Genomic DNA, 17,945 nt, shown 5'->3' with positions numbered 1-17,945 from the left:
TGTAGGAAAAGGGGCGGGGGAAAGCAGGAGGCGCGCGTGCGCAGAAAGCCATGGAGGCGGTTCTTTGGGGAAGCTGGAGGAACTGTTTACTTTTTGTTACCAGACGCGCTAAGGTCAGAGCCTGGTCCCTAGTAGTCCGGACCAGCTCGGCTTGGGTTCCCCTCTCAGGAGTTCAGAGACAGAGCACTCAAAAGCCGGGAAGGAGATGTATTCAAATGTGGCCGCTTGAGAAACAAAAAGCCCCCAGTGACCCCACCACTACCACCACCGTCCGGAGTGTTTCTTTAGAATGTCTTCATTCCTGCCAGGAGGATTACAAAACTACATTCGAAAAGGCTAAAGAGCCGCGCGGTGGTGGCGCACGCTTTTAATCCCAGCACTGGGAGGCAGAGCCAGGCGGATCTCTCTGAGTTCGAGGCCAGCCTGGTCTACAGAGCGAGATCCAGGAAAGGCGCAAAGCTGCACAGAGAAACCCTGTCTCGGGAAAAGAAAAAGGGCTAGAGAGCCTTGGGAACTCCAACTGCCAGGCTCCTTCTAGGAACTGTCAGCTCTATCTTCAGAATTAAGGGGTGGAGGGGCAGCAGATAAACCAGAGCTGCGGGCGCGGGGCCTGACCTTGTAGTGGTTGGATTTTTAAATCCGTTTGTAAATAAAATGGCAGAAACATGTTTTAAAGTCCTGGAGACTTTTATTTTATATAGCCAGAAAACATTTTCCAGCATGGTGATTGATGCAGGTCTATAATTCTGATACACAGGCTGCTACAAGAGGATCTGCAGTCCATGGCCAGCTTGGAATGCAAGTGCCCCTGTCTAACGAAAAATCACCACCACTACTACCACCACCAACAACAACATCAACAACAACAAAAACGCATTTTTTAAAAAGAAAAGAATGCACCACCAGTCCGCTTTTGTTGTTGTTTTGTTGAAGTAGTCTCCGGTAGCTGAGGCTGGCTGAAGATGACCTTGAACTCCTGATCCGTTCTGCCACTACCCAAAGCTGGAATCCCAGCCCTGTCCATCACTCTAAGCCTCCTCGGTAGGTAGTGCTTTTCATAGGGAAAAGAAGACAGCCCAACAGTACACACTGCCTTCAGCCGGGCTTCAGCCTCCTGAAGTGTGGACAGTGTTGCTGAGTTATTAAGTTTCCGTGGCATTAATGTCTTTTTGTTTTGGTTTGGTTGGTTGGTTTGTTTTTCGAGAGAGGGTTTCTCTGTGTAGCTACCACTGCCTGAGTTTTTTTGTTTGTTTGTTTGTTTTGTTTTCCGAGACAGGGTTTCTCTGCGTAGCCCTGGCTGTCCTGGAACTCACTCTGTAGACCAGGCTGGCCTCGAACTCACAGATATCCACCTGCCTCTGCCTCCCAAGTGCTGGGATTAAAAGTGTGCACCTCCACCGCCCAGCTTTTTGGGGATTTATTTATTTATTTATCTATCTATTTTATTTTCGTGTGTGTGTGTGTGTGTGTGTGTGTGTGTGTGTGTGTGTGTTGTTTTGCATTAACGTCTGTTTTTAAAGTATTTGTTTTTATTATTTATTTTTTAATTTTTGGAGCTGAGGATCGAACCCAGGGCCTTGTGCTTGCTAGACAAGCGCTCTACCACTGAGCTAAATCCCCAACCCCTGTTTTATTAATTTTAATTACATGTATGGGGGGTTGGGGGGTGTGCACAGGAGTGCAGGTGCTTGTGGAGAGCGGAAAAGGGCTTTGGAGTTACAGGTGATTGTGAGCCACTCGACTTGGGTGCTGGGAACAAAACTCGGATCCTTTGGTTTAACTTTTTAACTTATCTCCTTTCTGTGTGAGAGATACATGGAAGGCTAAAGGCAGGCACAACTGGAAAGCTATTGTAGCTTCCTGGACAATTAGCACTGAAGAATCATTTGCACTAGAGCAGTAGCAAGAGCCCAGAAATACGTGGAAAGACTTGAGGTATGTATGTAGGGTGTGCTGCGTGACGACGCAGAAAGCAAAGGGTGCCGAGGAAATTCGGTTGTTCTTCTGGCTAACAAAACGTACGTAGTTAATAGCGGCTCCGCTTTGTTCTAATTCTGATTAACGCGTTCTAATTGCAGTTTGGTGTGGTGGCATGGGTCTATAATCTCAGAATTTGGGAGGCTGAGGCACGAAGCTCTCTTGAGTTTCAGGCCAGTCTAGACTATATAACAAAATTTTGTCAAAAAAAAAAAGCATTCTAGGGGTTGGGGATTTAGCTCAGTGGTAGAGCGCTTGCCTAGCAAGCACGAGGCCCTGGGTTCAATCCTCAGCTCCAAAAAAAAAAAAAAAAGCATTTTAGTTCCAATTCTTTCATGAAGGATCCTAATTTAGAACACATTGGGTCAATAAGGTGTTTAAGAAAAGCGAAACGGGCCAACCTAGTCTATGTAGCCAGAACTCAGGCCTTGGTAGAGCACACACCCTTAAACCCTTAATCCCAGCACTGGGGAGGCAGAGGCAGGCGGATCTGTGAGTTGGAGGCCAGCCTGGTCTATAGAGCGAGATCCAGGACAGCCAGGCTGTTACACAGAGAAAGTCTGAAAAAGGCTCTGTTTCACAGGAGGGTTCCCCTTGAAGATAAACTGTAAGTAAGTATTACAGATTTCAAATATGGGGCTAGACTTTCCCATTACTTACTACCTGTGTGCAATACATGGTATTTGAGTGCCTAATGCATTGGTGACTGAGAATTTGGGGCCTCTTCTGCTGACTAACCCGCCTGGAAGCCTGATTGTTGATTAACCTTGTATCTTAGAGAAGGCAGTGACCTGAAAGCTTAGTGTTTGCCTGATTCCTCACAAGAATTAAATGGGTTTGTTATTAAAAGTTATTTGAAATTACTTCCAGAAGTACTACATATGGAATTGGGAAGCATTTATACTTTTTTGTTATAGGGTGATGAACTTTCGAGGCTGAGTACCTGACAGTACTTTGTAAATAGTAGATATTTAATATGACTTTAACAAATCACAATAATGTTGGTTTTTATAATAATCACTAACATTTATCAAAATAGTTAATGTTATATGTCATATAAACTTATCATTAAAGTAGTAATTTTTCTTTCAAAACAGGGTCTCAATGTGCAACCCTGGCTGGCCTGAAATTTACATTTAGACCAAGCTGGTTTTTAACCATCAGTAAACTGAAGATTTATGCGTTCTGGAGCCCTCTCCTGGTGCGCAGATGTAAATGCAGACAAAATACATATATATATATATATATATATATATATATATATATATATATATATATATATATATATATATATATAAAATACATCTTTGGGAAAACTCTAAATCTTTTAAGGCACATCTTATTTTTTAAATGAACTCAGGAACCTTGTCCTATATGTTATTTATGTGTTTTATGGATAGAGTAATAGGGATTGTTGTTCCATGTTTATGATATCTTTTATAAAAAGACAATTGGGCACTCCTTAATTTAAGTTTACACACTTTTATTTTTGTTACTCAATTAGTCTTTAACTAGCAATTCCAAGAAATATGATTAGCCACCAGCCCCATACAGACGCAGTCATCACAGAAATGTGCACATTCCTTCCGTAGAGAAATTCACCCGTAGCTCAGAATGTGTATGCGTTCATAGACTAGTTCATCATCTTGGCTTGTCATAATGAGATTAGGAACGTCTTCTCATTTACTCAGAATTTACCAGCTTCTCTTCTCCTCTCTTCTATTCCGGTTTTTCTTTGTTTGTTTTGCTGTTTGGGTTTTTTTTTTTAATTTTATCCTTTTTCTCCTCTGCGAGAATTTGTACTCTTACTTTTAAGAGTATGATCCTTTCATATTAATTTATCATCAATCTATTGTTATATTTTATTTTTAGAAACAAAATAGTGAAAAAGCAAATGTAGCTGAACACTTCTCAAAGGGCAGAAAAACAAGGCCAATTTCCATGTGCCCGGCTAGCTCAGTCGGTAGAGCATGGGACTCTTAATCCCAGGGTCGTGGGTTCGAGCCCCACGTTGGGCGAAAGTCTCTTTTTCTCTGAGCGAGTGTTACTCTCAAATACTGACGAGTCATTAGAGAACACTTTTAACTAGGTGGGATTCCTAAACAGGGCTAATTAAAATGCTCTCAATAGTCATGGTCTCTGCGGCAATACGGTCCTCAAACGGCGCTTGCGCACTCCAAAGCCCAGGTTCACGCCCACGGCTCGGGTTTAAGCCAGAAGCAGAAACTTAAGACATTTGTAAGACTTCTTTTTCCGTGTTAGCTTTCATAGCTGCTGGCAGCAGGAAATCTTTTTAACTGTTAAAACTGAGCCCCGATTTTGTCTGTTTTTTTCCGAAACACAAGAGATCTGGTGTCGAAACAGACGTAAGTGCCGCCCGCAGGGCACGGAAAGAACTAACTTCCTGATTTGCAGCGGGTCCCCAGTCACTCGGGCTTTCCTCCCGTCCGTGCAGGGCTTCTTCGGGGGGTGCGGGAGGGAGATCCCCCTTCCCCCCAGCGCTGTCTTCCCCGCGGTCCGAGGTGCACCGGCAGCGCGCAGCAGTCCTGCGGAGGCGTGGAACCCTCGGCGCTGCCCTAAGCCGCTCGGATTTCTTCTCGGCCCTTCCCTTCAGCGCGCCAAGACTCTGCTCTTTATCTCCCAGCAGACCGACCACAGCCCTCGCCTCCCCACCGTCCCTCCGAGACCGGGCTCGGTGCGGCTCCGGAGCTCCACGTAGACCCGGCGGCCTCGCACTTACAGAAGCGCCCCCGTGTCCGCACGCGTCGCCACGCCCGGCTCTCGGGTCCCTAAAGCCGTCCACCCCGGCGCCGGGAGTGGTGGCACAACCCTGCAATCCTAGCACAAGAGAGGCTGGGAGAGGCGGAATCGCTCCCAGCTGGAAGTCAGCCTGGGACTCCAAAAAAAGACAGTGGGTGGGGTAATTTGTGACGCTGACCTTATTTCAACGACGGGCGGCTGAAAGGCGGGACAAAACTACAAGTGAAGATAAACAGGCAATTTGGCAAGAAAGGAGTATTTGGTGTTTGGGGTTGGACAGTGACCAGCTTGCTCTGTGAGAAAGGGGCAAAAGCAATTCAGACCGTTAATGCTCTGGGGCCTGGGGCCGGGTCTATGGTTTCCTCTTCCTAGCCAACTCTAGCTAGCCAGGCTTTCACGTCCTTCTCATCAAACTGCTCGTTAAAATGCCATCATCTGCACTTTACCAAACCTAATAGTTAATTGCCATGCCTAATCCATTGGCCTATCAGAAACATGACAAACTCGATCACTTCATCCTGGCTCTACCTCCCGCCAACTTCCAGCACTCCGGACTCCTCCTTAGTCCTTCTTTTCTATCCCATCTCCTAACTTGGGATTGCCCCGGGGATGAGTCAGTTTCTTGCTAAATTTGCACAGCCCCACCTCTGTAAATTCTAATACTTCCCGGGCCCCTCCCAGCATGCAGGTGGGGTCTGCGGAAGAGACTCTTCTTAGAGCCTTGTTGGGCTGCTGTGTACAGTCTTAGTTATAAACTGGACACTATTTCTCACCAGTTTTTAACCAAACAGCAAATGCCCAGCCAACCGGCCTTCTCCCCAAACTCCCTTGGTGGGCTCAAGCTTATCGCTTTTTTTCCCTGGAACTTGCTTTGGAGCTGGGGCTGGACTTGAACTCACAGAGATCCACCTGCCTCTGCTTCCTGAGTGCTGGGATTAAAGGCCTGAGACACCACCGCCCGCCTTTGCTTATAGCTTTTTGCTTAAATTCCTCACTTGATATTGATAGGCCAGTTCTCCTTCTTAAATATGGGGGGGGGGGGAATCAGACAGGGTCTCACGGTGTCACCCTGGAATTCGGTGTGTAGATCAGTCCCTGAACTCACAGAGACCCTCCCGTCTCTGCCTCCTGAGCTGCTGGGATAGAGGTGTGCTAAGCCACGCCTGGCAGGAAATTATTTTTGAGTTAGGGTTGCTCTGGATAGCTCAGGCTTGGCTTGTGGCAATCCTCATGCCTCAGTCTCCCAGCTGCCTGAATTACAAGTCCGAATGTGAAACCTGAATAGCCATTTTGGGTATCTGGTTAGCCTCAGACTCACTATGTAGCCCAGGCTGGCCTCAAACTCATGGTCCTCCTGCCACAGCTTCCCTATTGCTGGAGTTATACACGTACTATTTTGTCCAGCTTAAACTTGTCTTAAGACTTGTTTCTCTGGCACTTTTCCCATTCTTTGTGGTAATTCTATTCTTCTAGTTATGTGGGCCCACAACCTTGGCGCCATCATTGATCAGCTTTTCTCTCCAACTCCATAGTGAAAGAGCCCTTCAGTGAATCAGGCAGGCCCTTCTACACTACCTCCCCAAACCCCATCCCTGATTGAGGCCATGGCCACGTGGAAGGGGAGATCCCGCAGAGCATTCATTGCAGCTGCCTTGATTCTGGAGTGTCAGCACCTGTGCCTTTGATGGTCCCTTTGTGAAGTGTTACTTTTTGTGTTCCCTACCTTCTGTTTAAAGCATGTACATCTTATCTGAATGCTTCCTTGAAGGTTCAAAGCCTATGCAAAACTTGGTTGTAATCCCAGCACTCGGGAGGCAGAGCCAGGAGGATCTCTTTGAGTTCGAGGCCAACCTGGTCTACAGAGTGAGTTCCAGGGCAAGGACCAAAGCTACACAGAAAAACCCTGTCTCGGGGGAAGAAAAAACAAAACAAATCCTGGGTTGTGGGAGGACTCAGAAAACTGTCCTGTGGCTGGGAATTGCTTTGGCATTTGTCTCTTTGGGGAGCTTCAGGTAAGAGGTTTTGTTATGTGGAAATTGACTTGCTAAGTTGTAAATTGTATAACAATAAAAAGCCCTTTGCAAAGTTATAGTCAGTTCATCAGAAGCTGACTCCTCTGTGGTACAAAGGCTAAAAATTATTCAAGAGTGACCCTGTCCCTTCCACGGACCTGTGTGAAACTGAGCACTACAGCCATGTGACTATCTTGGCTAATAACACATTGGAAAGCATGATACATTACCAGTGAGTACTTACACTGTGGAGCCTGGGAAGACACAAAGTAAGTAAGTAGTCTGAGTTCTCTAAGCCTACCACACACCCCCTGGGGAAGCTATGTGAGTCAGACCATGTGGAAGAGAAAGAAGTCATGAAGGCCAGTGGGCATCCACATTTCCACTTCCAGAACATCAATTAAACACTTAGTGACTATTTCCAGCTAGATATAGGTAAATAGAACTTCTAAGTTTGTCTGAATTTCTAACTCACAGAACCACAAGCAAATAAAATTCTCACTTTAGGGGCTGGAGAGATGGCTCAGAGGTTAAGAGCACTGGACCTGAGTTCAATTCCCAGCAACCACATGGTGGCTCACAACCATCTGTAATGAGATCTGGTGCCCTCTTCTGGCCTGCAGGCATATATACTGTATACATAATAAATAAATAAATGAATGAATAAATAAATAAATCTTAAAAAAAAATTCTCATTTTAAACCATGAGGTTTGGACCAAGAGATGGTAGAGCACACCTTTAATCCCAGCACTCAGGAGGCACTAAATGTTAAGACTTCAACTTGTCTTTTGGGGGACACAATTCAGTCTAAGAGTAGTCAATTCTTAACCTGTCACTCGGAATTTGCTACTTTATTGTAGTTATATAAAGCTCTAGCACAATTAAATTTTGTTGTAGTGGATAGCCGTTCCAGCTTTGATCTGGAAGTACCACCTCCAATGAAGCTTTGGTAACTGTCACGCCTACAAGACAGAGCTGAGAGAGGACCCCCCTCCCCCAAGACCAGAGATCTGGATGGGCTGGCACTCTTGGTTCCTGGACCCTGGACCCTGGAGGTAGACCGAGCAGAGTTCTCCAGAGAACACCGCTGGACTGTGCTACACCTTTCCCAGACCCTGGTACTTGTCCCTTCACTTGTAAGTTACCCCACAAAACAAACCTCTCTTTTAACTACATGGAGTTGCCTTAATATTTTAACCAATATTTTGTTTTATATATTAAATGATGGAAATTTTGATTCTTTTAAAAATTAATAATCCAGCTGGACTGCAGTGAAGCATGCCTTTAATCCCAGCACTGGCCAGCCTGGTCTACAAAGCGAGATCCAGGACAGGCATCAAAACCACGCAGAGAAACCCTGTCTCAAAAAACAACAACAACAACAACAACAAAAATCCAAATCCAACAAGGCAAAGTCAGTACCAAAGCAGAATGAAGGGGTTTTGGGTATGGAGGCAGTGCTAGAACCTCACTATACAACCCAAGTTGGTCTTGACCTCCTCGGCTCAGGTGATACTGCCAGCATGTACAACTGAGGTTTTAAAAAATATTTCCTGCAAAAAGTGATGTTAGTGAAATAGTGAATTCATGTAATTGGGTATTAATAGTATATCCACTTCTGACAATCCTTAGAATGCTTGAAGCTAAAGACATGGGAGCCTTGTCCTTATGGCACTTACATTCCAGATGACAGATGACAAGGTCACAGTGCCTGTTATAGATAATGTGCTCAGGGACAGACATTACCTTTAGGACAAAGCAGATTAGGAAACTGTGGTCAAGCTGAGGCTCCAGTTTCATTACAAGCTGAACATGAAATACAGATTAACTACTCCTTAAATTGTAATTATGGAGGTCTTATCTTAATGTCACCCTGGGCTTCAGCCTTGTGTGTTTAGTACAGAAGCCAAGCTCACATGGCTTTTTATTTTTAATTTATAAATGCTCGGCCAGTAGCTCAGGCTTATTAACTAGCTCTCACACTTAAATAAACCCAATAATTTTTATCTATGCTTTGTCACGTAGTGTGTGGCTTGTTACCTCATTTTCTTCATGTTTTGCTTCCTCAGTGGCTGGCTGGCATCTGACATGGCCTGTTCTTTAGGCCTACATGGTTTTCCTCTAGGATCAAAAATTAATTCCAGCACTTGGAAAGCAGAGGCAGGTAGAACTGAATTTGAGGCCAGCCTGGTCTACACAGCAAGTTCCAGGATAGGCAGGGCTGTTACACAGAGAAATCCTGTTTTGAAAAAAAACAACAACAACAACAACAAAAAGTTAAAATAATGAATGAATCTATTAGTTGGAAAAAAAAAAAAGAAAACCAACAACCCTGTGCTAAAATATAAAGCACAAAAGCAAAGATAAATATCATTATGGCTATGTGAAGCATTCACCTATATTGTTCTATTATTAATAAAAACTCGGGAGTCAGATATTGGGGTAAAAACCGGATAGATCTGTGGGGCATTTACCCACCAACCCCACAGTTCCCCAGAGTTTTCTTGAGTGTGAGCAGCAGGAAATATTAGATAGAAGGATTTAGACTGTGGAGATAAACAGAAAATAAAGGATAACCTGAGAGGGCCTGGAACCTATTCCAACAGGCCGATTGTCTTGGCCCCAGGGTATTTATAGACACCAAGGGGTGGAGCAAAAGACCTCCCCCCAGCACAGCCAAGTGCAGACCATCTCAGACACCTGCACTCAGGCCTGTGGTCCTAATCATCCTCTCTATGTGGATTTGCTGGGTAAAGCCACGAGGAACCTGAAAACGGGCTCCCACATAGACCCAAAGAGGAAGAGGAATGATCAGCTGACCCTAACTCTCCATGCTTCCCAGATCAAAAAAGGCCTCAAAGCTCTCTAAGCTCCTCCCTCTATCTTCCTGGGGCCCCCTATCTGGGTCCTCCAAAATCTCTATGGCTAATTCCAGTCAGCCAATCACTGACTCCACCCTCATTCAAGGTAAACTTTATTAGCAGTTTCAGAGTGTCAGTTCGAATAAATATTCTGCAACAAATGTTTATTAAGCAATTATGAAGTGCAAACTACATTTCTTAGAAATGTAGCGATTACATGTTCTTGAACTTGGGAAGTGCACATTTCCATACCCTGCTTCATGAAAGTGTGGCCCTGTTCTCAAAACGGTCTGAAGGGTCAGACAGCACAGGAACGCCCACCTCTCTCAGGGCATACCGTGAAACAAAGGGTTTTAGGCGACAGACCATGCTGGTACCTGAAACTGTGGCTGGAGAGATGGCTCGGTGGCTCAGAGCACATGCTCTTCCAGAGGACCTGAGTTCGGTTCCCAGCACTTCTATCAAGACTTAATGTGACCCCAGCTGCAGGGGACTTGATGCCTCTGGTCTCCACAGGCACTTGCATTCATATGCACAAACAAACCTACACATAATTAAAAAAAAAAAAAAAAAAGAAAGAAAGCAAAGTTAAAAAGGAATCTGAAATGACTGGCAGTGGCTAATATTCATGGGCTGGATCAATCACTAAAAATGGTAAAATTAGAAATATTTCTAACACTCAAGACAGATTATGTGAGCTGTGGAGGAAACTGAACTACACAATAAACTTCCAGAACGAACAGCTTAACTATATTTTATTGATATAAATACAACATATCTCACAGGCATCCACTATTTTACTATACTACACAAGAGACAAAGTGAGAGCAAGTAAATATTAATGCAAAAAGAAAACATAGAAATGCTTTGTTACATAAAAGTCACCTATACATAGTAAAGCACTCTACATACTTTGTATAATTTATTTCTAGTTGATTAAGTATTTGAAATAAAGCAAGGCTCAATTTATTCAAACTTTTATTTCTCGGTGGAAAATGCTCTTTTCATTAGTGGTGGCTGCGTCTTCCCAACATCAAACATCATTTCCAAAGGTGGGTTGTTGAGAGAACACCAGTCAGGTATACGGCCGGTCTGATTATAATATTCCTTTGAAATGGAGCGGCTCCCAAGTATATCTTGTAATGCTCCAAAAACTGCACCTGTGTGGCGAGAATACTTTTATAGCTAAGATGATATATCAGAAAACTGTAAGCTGCATACATCCATTCTATGAAAAGAGAGACCGGTAAATCCAGCAGTGCAGACCACATTCTCCATTTCAGTTCCCTGGGATTTTGAATACCAGGATCAACCATAACACCTATGTTGAAGGTAACTAAGTGACCTTTTCAGATTACAGTGAATACGGAATTACAAAATCTATAAGGAAGTGAAACAGAATGAGATGGAAGGATTTTCAACTTTAGGAAAGACCCAAGTTTTCTTTGTCACAACTCGGCTACACATGATTTACTTAAGTAAAATAAAACTGCAAAAACCCAATAGGTATCATTTAAAAGTCTTAAAGATTTTTTTCATATTTTTATATAATTTATTTAACTTTTTATTTTATGTGCAATGGTGTGAAGGTATCAGATCCACTAGAACTGGAGTTACAGATAGTTGTTAGCTGCCATGTGGGTGCTGAGAATTGAACCTGGGTCCTCTGGAAGGGCAGCCAGTGCTTTCAACCACTGAGCCATCTCTCCAGCCCCAAAAGTCTTAAGATTTTATACTGAAAAATCTTAAAAGATGCACAAAGCAATCTTTACAAACAAAAATTCAGCTTCTAAATGTAGTCCTAGATGAAAAATCAAGATTAACCAAATTCTATGCAAGAAATTGTATTGCATTCATTTAAAAATCCTAACATTTGCTTTTTCTCTCTAAATGTATGATCTTGACACTGACTGTATCCTAAAATACACAGTGTACAATGTACACATGCGACTGTTTTTCTCTAGGTAATTATTAGACTACCTGCTTTTTCAGCGGTAATACCATCTAGAGCATTCCATGAGGTCCATCACAGAGCAAGGATGAAGCAAAGAACCCATTTCTCCCATTAAAACAAAAGTTCTAAGTAACAGCAAGCATCACTCTAGAATACGGTTACCACTTTCACTATTCTGAGGGATGACTTCAGATGGATGAAGTTTACTTTACTTAGTATTTGAGACAGGGTTTCCCTGGCTGGCCTGGAGCTCACTATGTAGACCATGTTGTCCTCAAACTCACAAGAGATCCGCCTGCTTCTACCTCCAGAGTGTTGGTATTAAAAGCGTGCACCACCACATCACGACCCATCCCTAAGGATGAAATTTACTTAAAAATTTACTTCACAGTGCAAAGGCCAACAGAAACAAGCATATAATTCTAAAAATTCAAATAATTTAGAGAAAAGTCACATTTTATGAAAATTATTTGTTCATTTGAAGGTCTAACTTTGTAGCTTAGACTGGCTTGGAATTCATTATGTAGCCCAGGCTTGCCTCAAACTCTTGATCCTCCTGCCTCAACCTCCTAATTAATTGAACTGTGGGGTTTATTTCTCAGTGGAAAATATATCTTCAATATCATCTGTGGCTAAGTGTTCCCAACATCAAACATTATTTCTAAAGGTGGACTGTGAGGGGACACTAGTCAGGTACATGACCCAGCTAACAGTTCTACCTACAAGGTGGGTAGTTTTCAATAGTGAATCATTTACTTTGATGCATTTATTAACAATACCCAGGACTAAGTTCTTACCTCCTAGCCAGGCCACACAATTAGCCTTTGCAGGTGGAGTATGAATTCGGAAGGTCTTGGTGCCAAGAGTCTTTTTGTATTTTGGTTTTTCTACCAAATACCGTATTTCTGCAAGCAATCTGTGGAGAAATCCTGGCAACATAGATGTGCCACCTATAACTACCAAATTCTCTGCCAGTTGCTTCCTGGTGTCTATTGGGCACTGGTATTGAAAAAGAAAAGAATTATTATTATTTTTTATAAACAAGTCCTTTTTAAAAAAAAAGTTTATTATGTATACAGTGTTCTGCCTGCATGTATGACTGCAGGCCACAAGAGGGCATCAGATCTCATTACTGATGGTTGTGAGCCACCATGTGGTTGCTGGGAATCGAACTCAGGACCTCTGGAAGAGCAGCCGGTGCTCTTAACCTCTGAGCCATCTCTCCAGCCTGAAAAGAATTATTTTTAATTGGATAAATCCTGTTTAACTAGACTTACTACACAGAAATGGACACTGTATACAGCAGCAGCAGCAGCTGTAATACAAGAGACTGTAATGTTTCTTTGTTCAAGTGCTGGGATTAAAGGTATGCCCTACCATACTCAGCCTCTGTATTATCCTCTACAGCAGTCTCTAAATTCTCCGTGTGTGTGAGCATGCACACCCGTGCATACCTACAAGCATACAGGTGCCAGTGCATGTGCAGAGATTCGAGGACAATTGCAGGAGTGGGCTGGCTCTATTCTACTATGTAGGTCCTATGTAGGTCTAGGGATTGACCTCAGGTTGTCATGCTTGGTAGCAAGTGCCTTTACTCACTAAGACATCTAGTGACCCATAGTTTTAGACTTGAAAATAGTGTAAATTCCAAGTCACAGAGGCAGTAGTATGAGTGTACTCATTTCAAGACAGAATAACTAAGTTAGGCAAAGGGTATGAAACAACAACTATCTTTTTTCATATAAGTAAGGAAAGCATGTAACATTTGACCACCAATCCCCTACCTGTTAATTTGTTTGTTTTTTGAGACAGATAGCCAAATACAGCCAGGAACTCACCATATATCCCGGGTTGGCCTTGAATTTGCAATCCTCCTTTCTCTACCTTTAGAGTGCTAGGATAACAGGTGTGTGCCACTGTACCTGGCTTAAAACTTCAATTTTCAAGGTGTTATGTTCATACTACCATACCTAAGGCCAGTTGCTGGGTGAGAAGCTCATACCCTCGGAGCTTGTTTGGAGGTTCTCACGGGAGAGCACAGCTGTTCATGCACCCTTGACTGGAGGACCCTCTCCTCTACTGAAAAGGCCGTACTCTCGGCACAGCTTCCAGAGGCTGTGTTTCAAGAGGAGAAAAGAAGTGAACTCTACTGGCCAATCAGACCATCCTGTCCACCCACGGGGTGCCAGGTCATCCTCACTGAGAACCTCTGAAAACTGTGCTTCCTCATCAGTTCCGAGACTTAGCAATGATCCAGTTCTCCAAGAAGTGGTACCTGAGAGGCAGACAGTACCTTTCCACAGTGATGGTGCTTCAGATGGAGTTCCACAGTGGCAGTCACTCAGCAAAGACACATATGCCTCAAGCACTTGAAAATGCACTCCCATACAGCACAGGATCTGGAGGAGCTAAAAGCTACCCAAGGTCCCAGTCTGGTGTCTGCTCTGAAAAAACTGCTCTGTTCAAACTCACTACCTGGTTTGGGATACCATATCTCACTCAGTGCCGAAGTCAAGCTCATTAACTAGAAATGTGCTTTTCACATTCATGTATTTTATGTGTGTGTGTGTGTGTGTGTGTGTGTGTGTGTGTGTGTGTGTGTGTTGGTGTGGGCATGCTACAGCACGCATGTGGAAATCAGAGGACAACCTGCAGGTGGGTTCTACCATGTGTGTCTTGGGGTTGAACGTAAGCCATCAGATTTGGTGGCAAGTGCCCTTATTGGCTGAGCCATCTTGCTGACCCTATGAATATTTTTAAAATACTAAGGAAAAGATTTTTGATACAGGCTCTTGCTATGAGATCCATGCTAGCATGAATTCCCAATCTAAACCAGGCTGGCCTGGAGTTCTTCACCCAGCTGCCTTGGCCACTCAACGGCACTATGCCTAGCAGCACTGACGATGGAGTTCCACAGAAAAGTTAAAGCAGGAAGATGTAAGCCAGGTGTGGAGGAGCATGCCTGTAAACCGAGCACTTGAGACAGAGGCAGAAGAATCTGAAGAATTGCCCAAATCCAGCGACATATTAAGTTATAGGTCAAAACCAAATCAAACCAAAACAAAAAAATGCAAGTAGGGCTGGAGAGATGGCTCAGAGGTTAAGAGCACTGGCTGCTCTTCCAGAGGTCCTGAGTTCAATTCCCAGCAACCACATGGTGGCTCACAGCCATCTGTAATGAGATCTGGCGCCCTCTTCCCGCCTGCAGACATACACACAGGCAGAACACTGTATACATAATAAATAAATAAATCTTTTTTTTTTACATAATAAATAAATCAATCTTTTTTAAAAAGCAAGTAAAATATTTTAAAAAGACAACAGTATTCTATAAAAATTATAATAAAGAGACTAGAAAGTTACTTTATTTCTATAAATAACATATGATAAGGAAAACTGCAGAAGACATCACTTAATTTTTTCTTGGAAGGCCCATTACAACAGAGGGAAACTATCAATACCTGCAGAAGGGAATCCAGTATTAAAGTGGCCACAGATTTCTCCTCATTGTCTTGTTCAAAGAGAATCTCCACAACTGAATCTCTAACGAGTGAAAAGAGAGCACTTTACTGGCATCATACAACACGACACAAATACAGCATTCGTTATACTGACATAGTGTTTTTAGGTGGCAGTATCACCTTCATGAATTAATCAAATGCAAAGCTTTTCTCATTGTAAATGGGGAAAGTAGTAGTGTCCACCTCCAGGGGTTAAGAGCAGGATGCAACACTTGTCAAACAAGGTTTGGCACACAGGAAGCGTTCCTCAGTGTTAGCTACTGGGGAAGTAAGATTTGCATGTTTTGGATTTCATTACCCCTCCTCAAACATAACAACAGAAAAGAGGTTGCACTCTGTAAAAGCTAACACAATTTTTGTTTTTTAAGGTTTTCTGAAGCACGTTTCCACATAGCTGAAGCTGACTTCAAACTCCTTATCTTCTTGTCTCTACCTCTCACGTGCTGGAATTCAGGTGTGGGCCACTACACAGGGCAGCCCACACTTTTTTTTTAATCTTAAAAATCTACAATAAAAGCTGGGTTCGGTGACCCACACCTGTAACCCCAGCACACAAGAAAGGTAAGCAGAAGGACTGCTAGACTGAGCCAGCCTGGGCTACACAGCAACGCCTGTTTTAAAAAGCAGGAAGCAGCAAGGACATGACAGAGACTTAAGAGAAGTCTACTTCGGCAAACACGAGGAAGGTCTTTGGGATGAAGAGTGTTTTCATTGTACATATCTAGACACACAGCATAATGTTTTCACATACGCACACACAGTGAAATGGTGACCTATCACCTTCCGCAGGGAGCTTCCTGGTGGTAAGAGGGGCTACAGTTATTCTCCCAGACTTCTCAGTAGACAACACACACTGTCAGTCACAGTGCTCATTTTGTATGGTGCAAGTTTATGCCCTCTGATCCACTTCTCTTCACCCCTAGTAGCCACTGTTGTAATCTGTTCCTAGTAAAAGATTAAGCAGTATTTTCTTCTTCTATGTGGCACAGTTCGTTTTTAATCAAGCTTGTAAGATTTCATGTTTATTTGTAGTTTTCAAACATATGCACATTAAAAGATAGGAGATTTTCTCATCATGATCTTGATCCCCTCTTTCTCTCTTTTTCTTTTTAATTATTGAAGGAAGGAGGAGGTCTTCAATACAGGCTTACAGCACAATGGGAGAACCCCGGAGGGCAGAAGTTCGCTTCTGATTTTTTTTTTTTTTTTTGAGCTGAGGATCAAAACCCACAGAGACAGCTGACCGGTCCTAGTTGGAGCTCACTGACTCTGGACTGACAGCTCGGGAACCTGCATGGGACTGAACTAGGCCCGCTGAATGTGGGTGACAGTTGTGTGGCTTGATCTGTTAGTGGGGTCCCTGGCAGCAGGACCAGGACTTATCCCAGGTGCATGAACTGGCTTTTTGGAGCCCATTCCCTGTGGTGGGATACCTTGCTCAGCCTTGATACAATGGGGAGGTGCTAGGCTCTCCTTCAACTTGGTGTGCCAGACTTTGTTGACTACCATGGGAGGCCTCACCCACTCTGAGGAGTGGATGGGGGCAGAGTGTTGGGGCTGGAAATTGAACTCAGGACTTTTGGAAGAGCTCTTAACTGCTGATGTTCTTAACTGCTGATCGATGCCTGTCTCTGGGTTCCAAAACAAAGGTCGAGAACACAAATGAGCAAATGACTAATTATAAATAAAATCTCACCACTCCCTCATGAAGTTTCTTTGGAACACGGGCATATTATACGGTTAGTTTTGCACTCCATCTGTACAGCTGAGTAGGTGAAAAGACTGTATTATATGGACATCAAAGTCTAAGACAGTTACTACTTGGTTCTTAAAAGAGATTCTGACCCTTTTTAAAATGTATTTCCTGTTGCTTTTCAAAACACTGTTAGTTTCATTAAAATAATTCTGAATTATTCTGATGAACAGGAAAGAATATTTTTTAAGTATTTTTAAAATTTTAAAAAAGCTGAATAGGGGTTAGGGATTTAGCTCAGTGGTAGAGCGCTTGCTTAGCAAGCGCAAGGCCCTGGGTTCGATCCTCAGCTCCAAAAATAAAAACAAAAAAACCCAACCAAACAAACAAAAAGCTGAATAAAGTCACAAAAAATGAAGCATCATGAGAAACATTTTACTGTGAACCTGGAAACACTCACCTAAAGGCTTATATAAATATTTTTCAGAGCCAAAATTTAACACATTGTTTTGCTTGTAATAATTATTGTCTAACCTGATTGATCCAAGCACATGTAAAATCTTCTCTCCATCCAATGGATAGTCAACATTTGGGGGTGGGGAGGGACGCTGAAACATCAGAAAAAGAAAGTATAATCATAAGCAAACACATTAAGTATCTTTCAAAACAGATATAACGTCCAAGCCTACCTCATTGTTGCCATCAATATTAAATTTTGCTGCTTGGATTTGTAGTCCACGCTTCAGATCACATACAAAGCACGTACGCACTTAAGAAAGGAGGAAACGGAGCCTTTGTTACTGCTTGTTGTTAAAGGAATGGGGAGCTTATACCTTAGAATCATTCTGTTCACGTGAACATACAATTTCAATATTCGTCTTCTGTAAAGTCATAATTTATTTCACTGCTTTTTTATGAAGCACAGTTGAGGTTTGTTTTTTTTAAGATTTATTTATGTATTTTATGTATATGAGTGCTCTGTCGGTATGTATGCCTACGTGTCAGAAGAGGGCACTGGACCCTATTGTAGATGGTTGTGAGCCACAATGTGGTTGCTGGGAACAGAATTCAGGACCTCTGGAAGAGCAGCTGTGAAGCTTGAGAGAAGAACAAGAGGGGCCAGGGAGACAAAGGGAGAGGATGGGGAGGCAGAGAGGTTAGAGAGG

The 17,945-nt window shown here is 43.1% G+C and overlaps 1 protein-coding gene and 2 non-coding genes across 3 annotated transcripts in view; 2 read left to right on the top strand and 1 right to left on the bottom strand.

Moving 5' to 3' along the window:
* The first annotated feature begins 2,204 nt into the window (after window positions 1-2,204).
* Window positions 2,205-2,277, top strand: Trnaa-agc. The gene has a single exon. It is a non-coding gene; the product is annotated as a tRNA-Ala (tRNA).
* A 1,645-nt stretch (window positions 2,278-3,922) lies between these two features.
* Window positions 3,923-3,995, top strand: Trnak-cuu. The gene has a single exon. It is a non-coding gene; the product is annotated as a tRNA-Lys (tRNA).
* A 6,354-nt stretch (window positions 3,996-10,349) lies between these two features.
* Actr10 (actin related protein 10) overlaps window positions 10,350-17,945 on the bottom strand; it is a 30,978-nt gene continuing 23,382 nt past the window's right edge. The window contains exons 9-13 of the mRNA XM_036206495.1: window positions 17,469-17,548; window positions 17,314-17,387; window positions 15,027-15,108; window positions 12,363-12,564; window positions 10,350-10,771 (exon numbers count right to left, since the gene is read on the bottom strand). Of these exons, the coding sequence (XP_036062388.1) occupies window positions 10,590-10,771; window positions 12,363-12,564; window positions 15,027-15,108; window positions 17,314-17,387; window positions 17,469-17,548 (620 nt within the window). The 3' untranslated portion in view covers window positions 10,350-10,589. The remainder of the gene's footprint in view (window positions 10,772-12,362; window positions 12,565-15,026; window positions 15,109-17,313; window positions 17,388-17,468; window positions 17,549-17,945) is intronic.

This window comes from Onychomys torridus, chromosome 14 (assembly GCF_903995425.1).
Source record: "Onychomys torridus chromosome 14, mOncTor1.1, whole genome shotgun sequence".
Classification (NCBI taxonomy): domain Eukaryota; kingdom Metazoa; phylum Chordata; class Mammalia; order Rodentia; family Cricetidae; genus Onychomys; species Onychomys torridus.
This window is presented reverse-complemented; position numbering and strand designations above follow the sequence as displayed.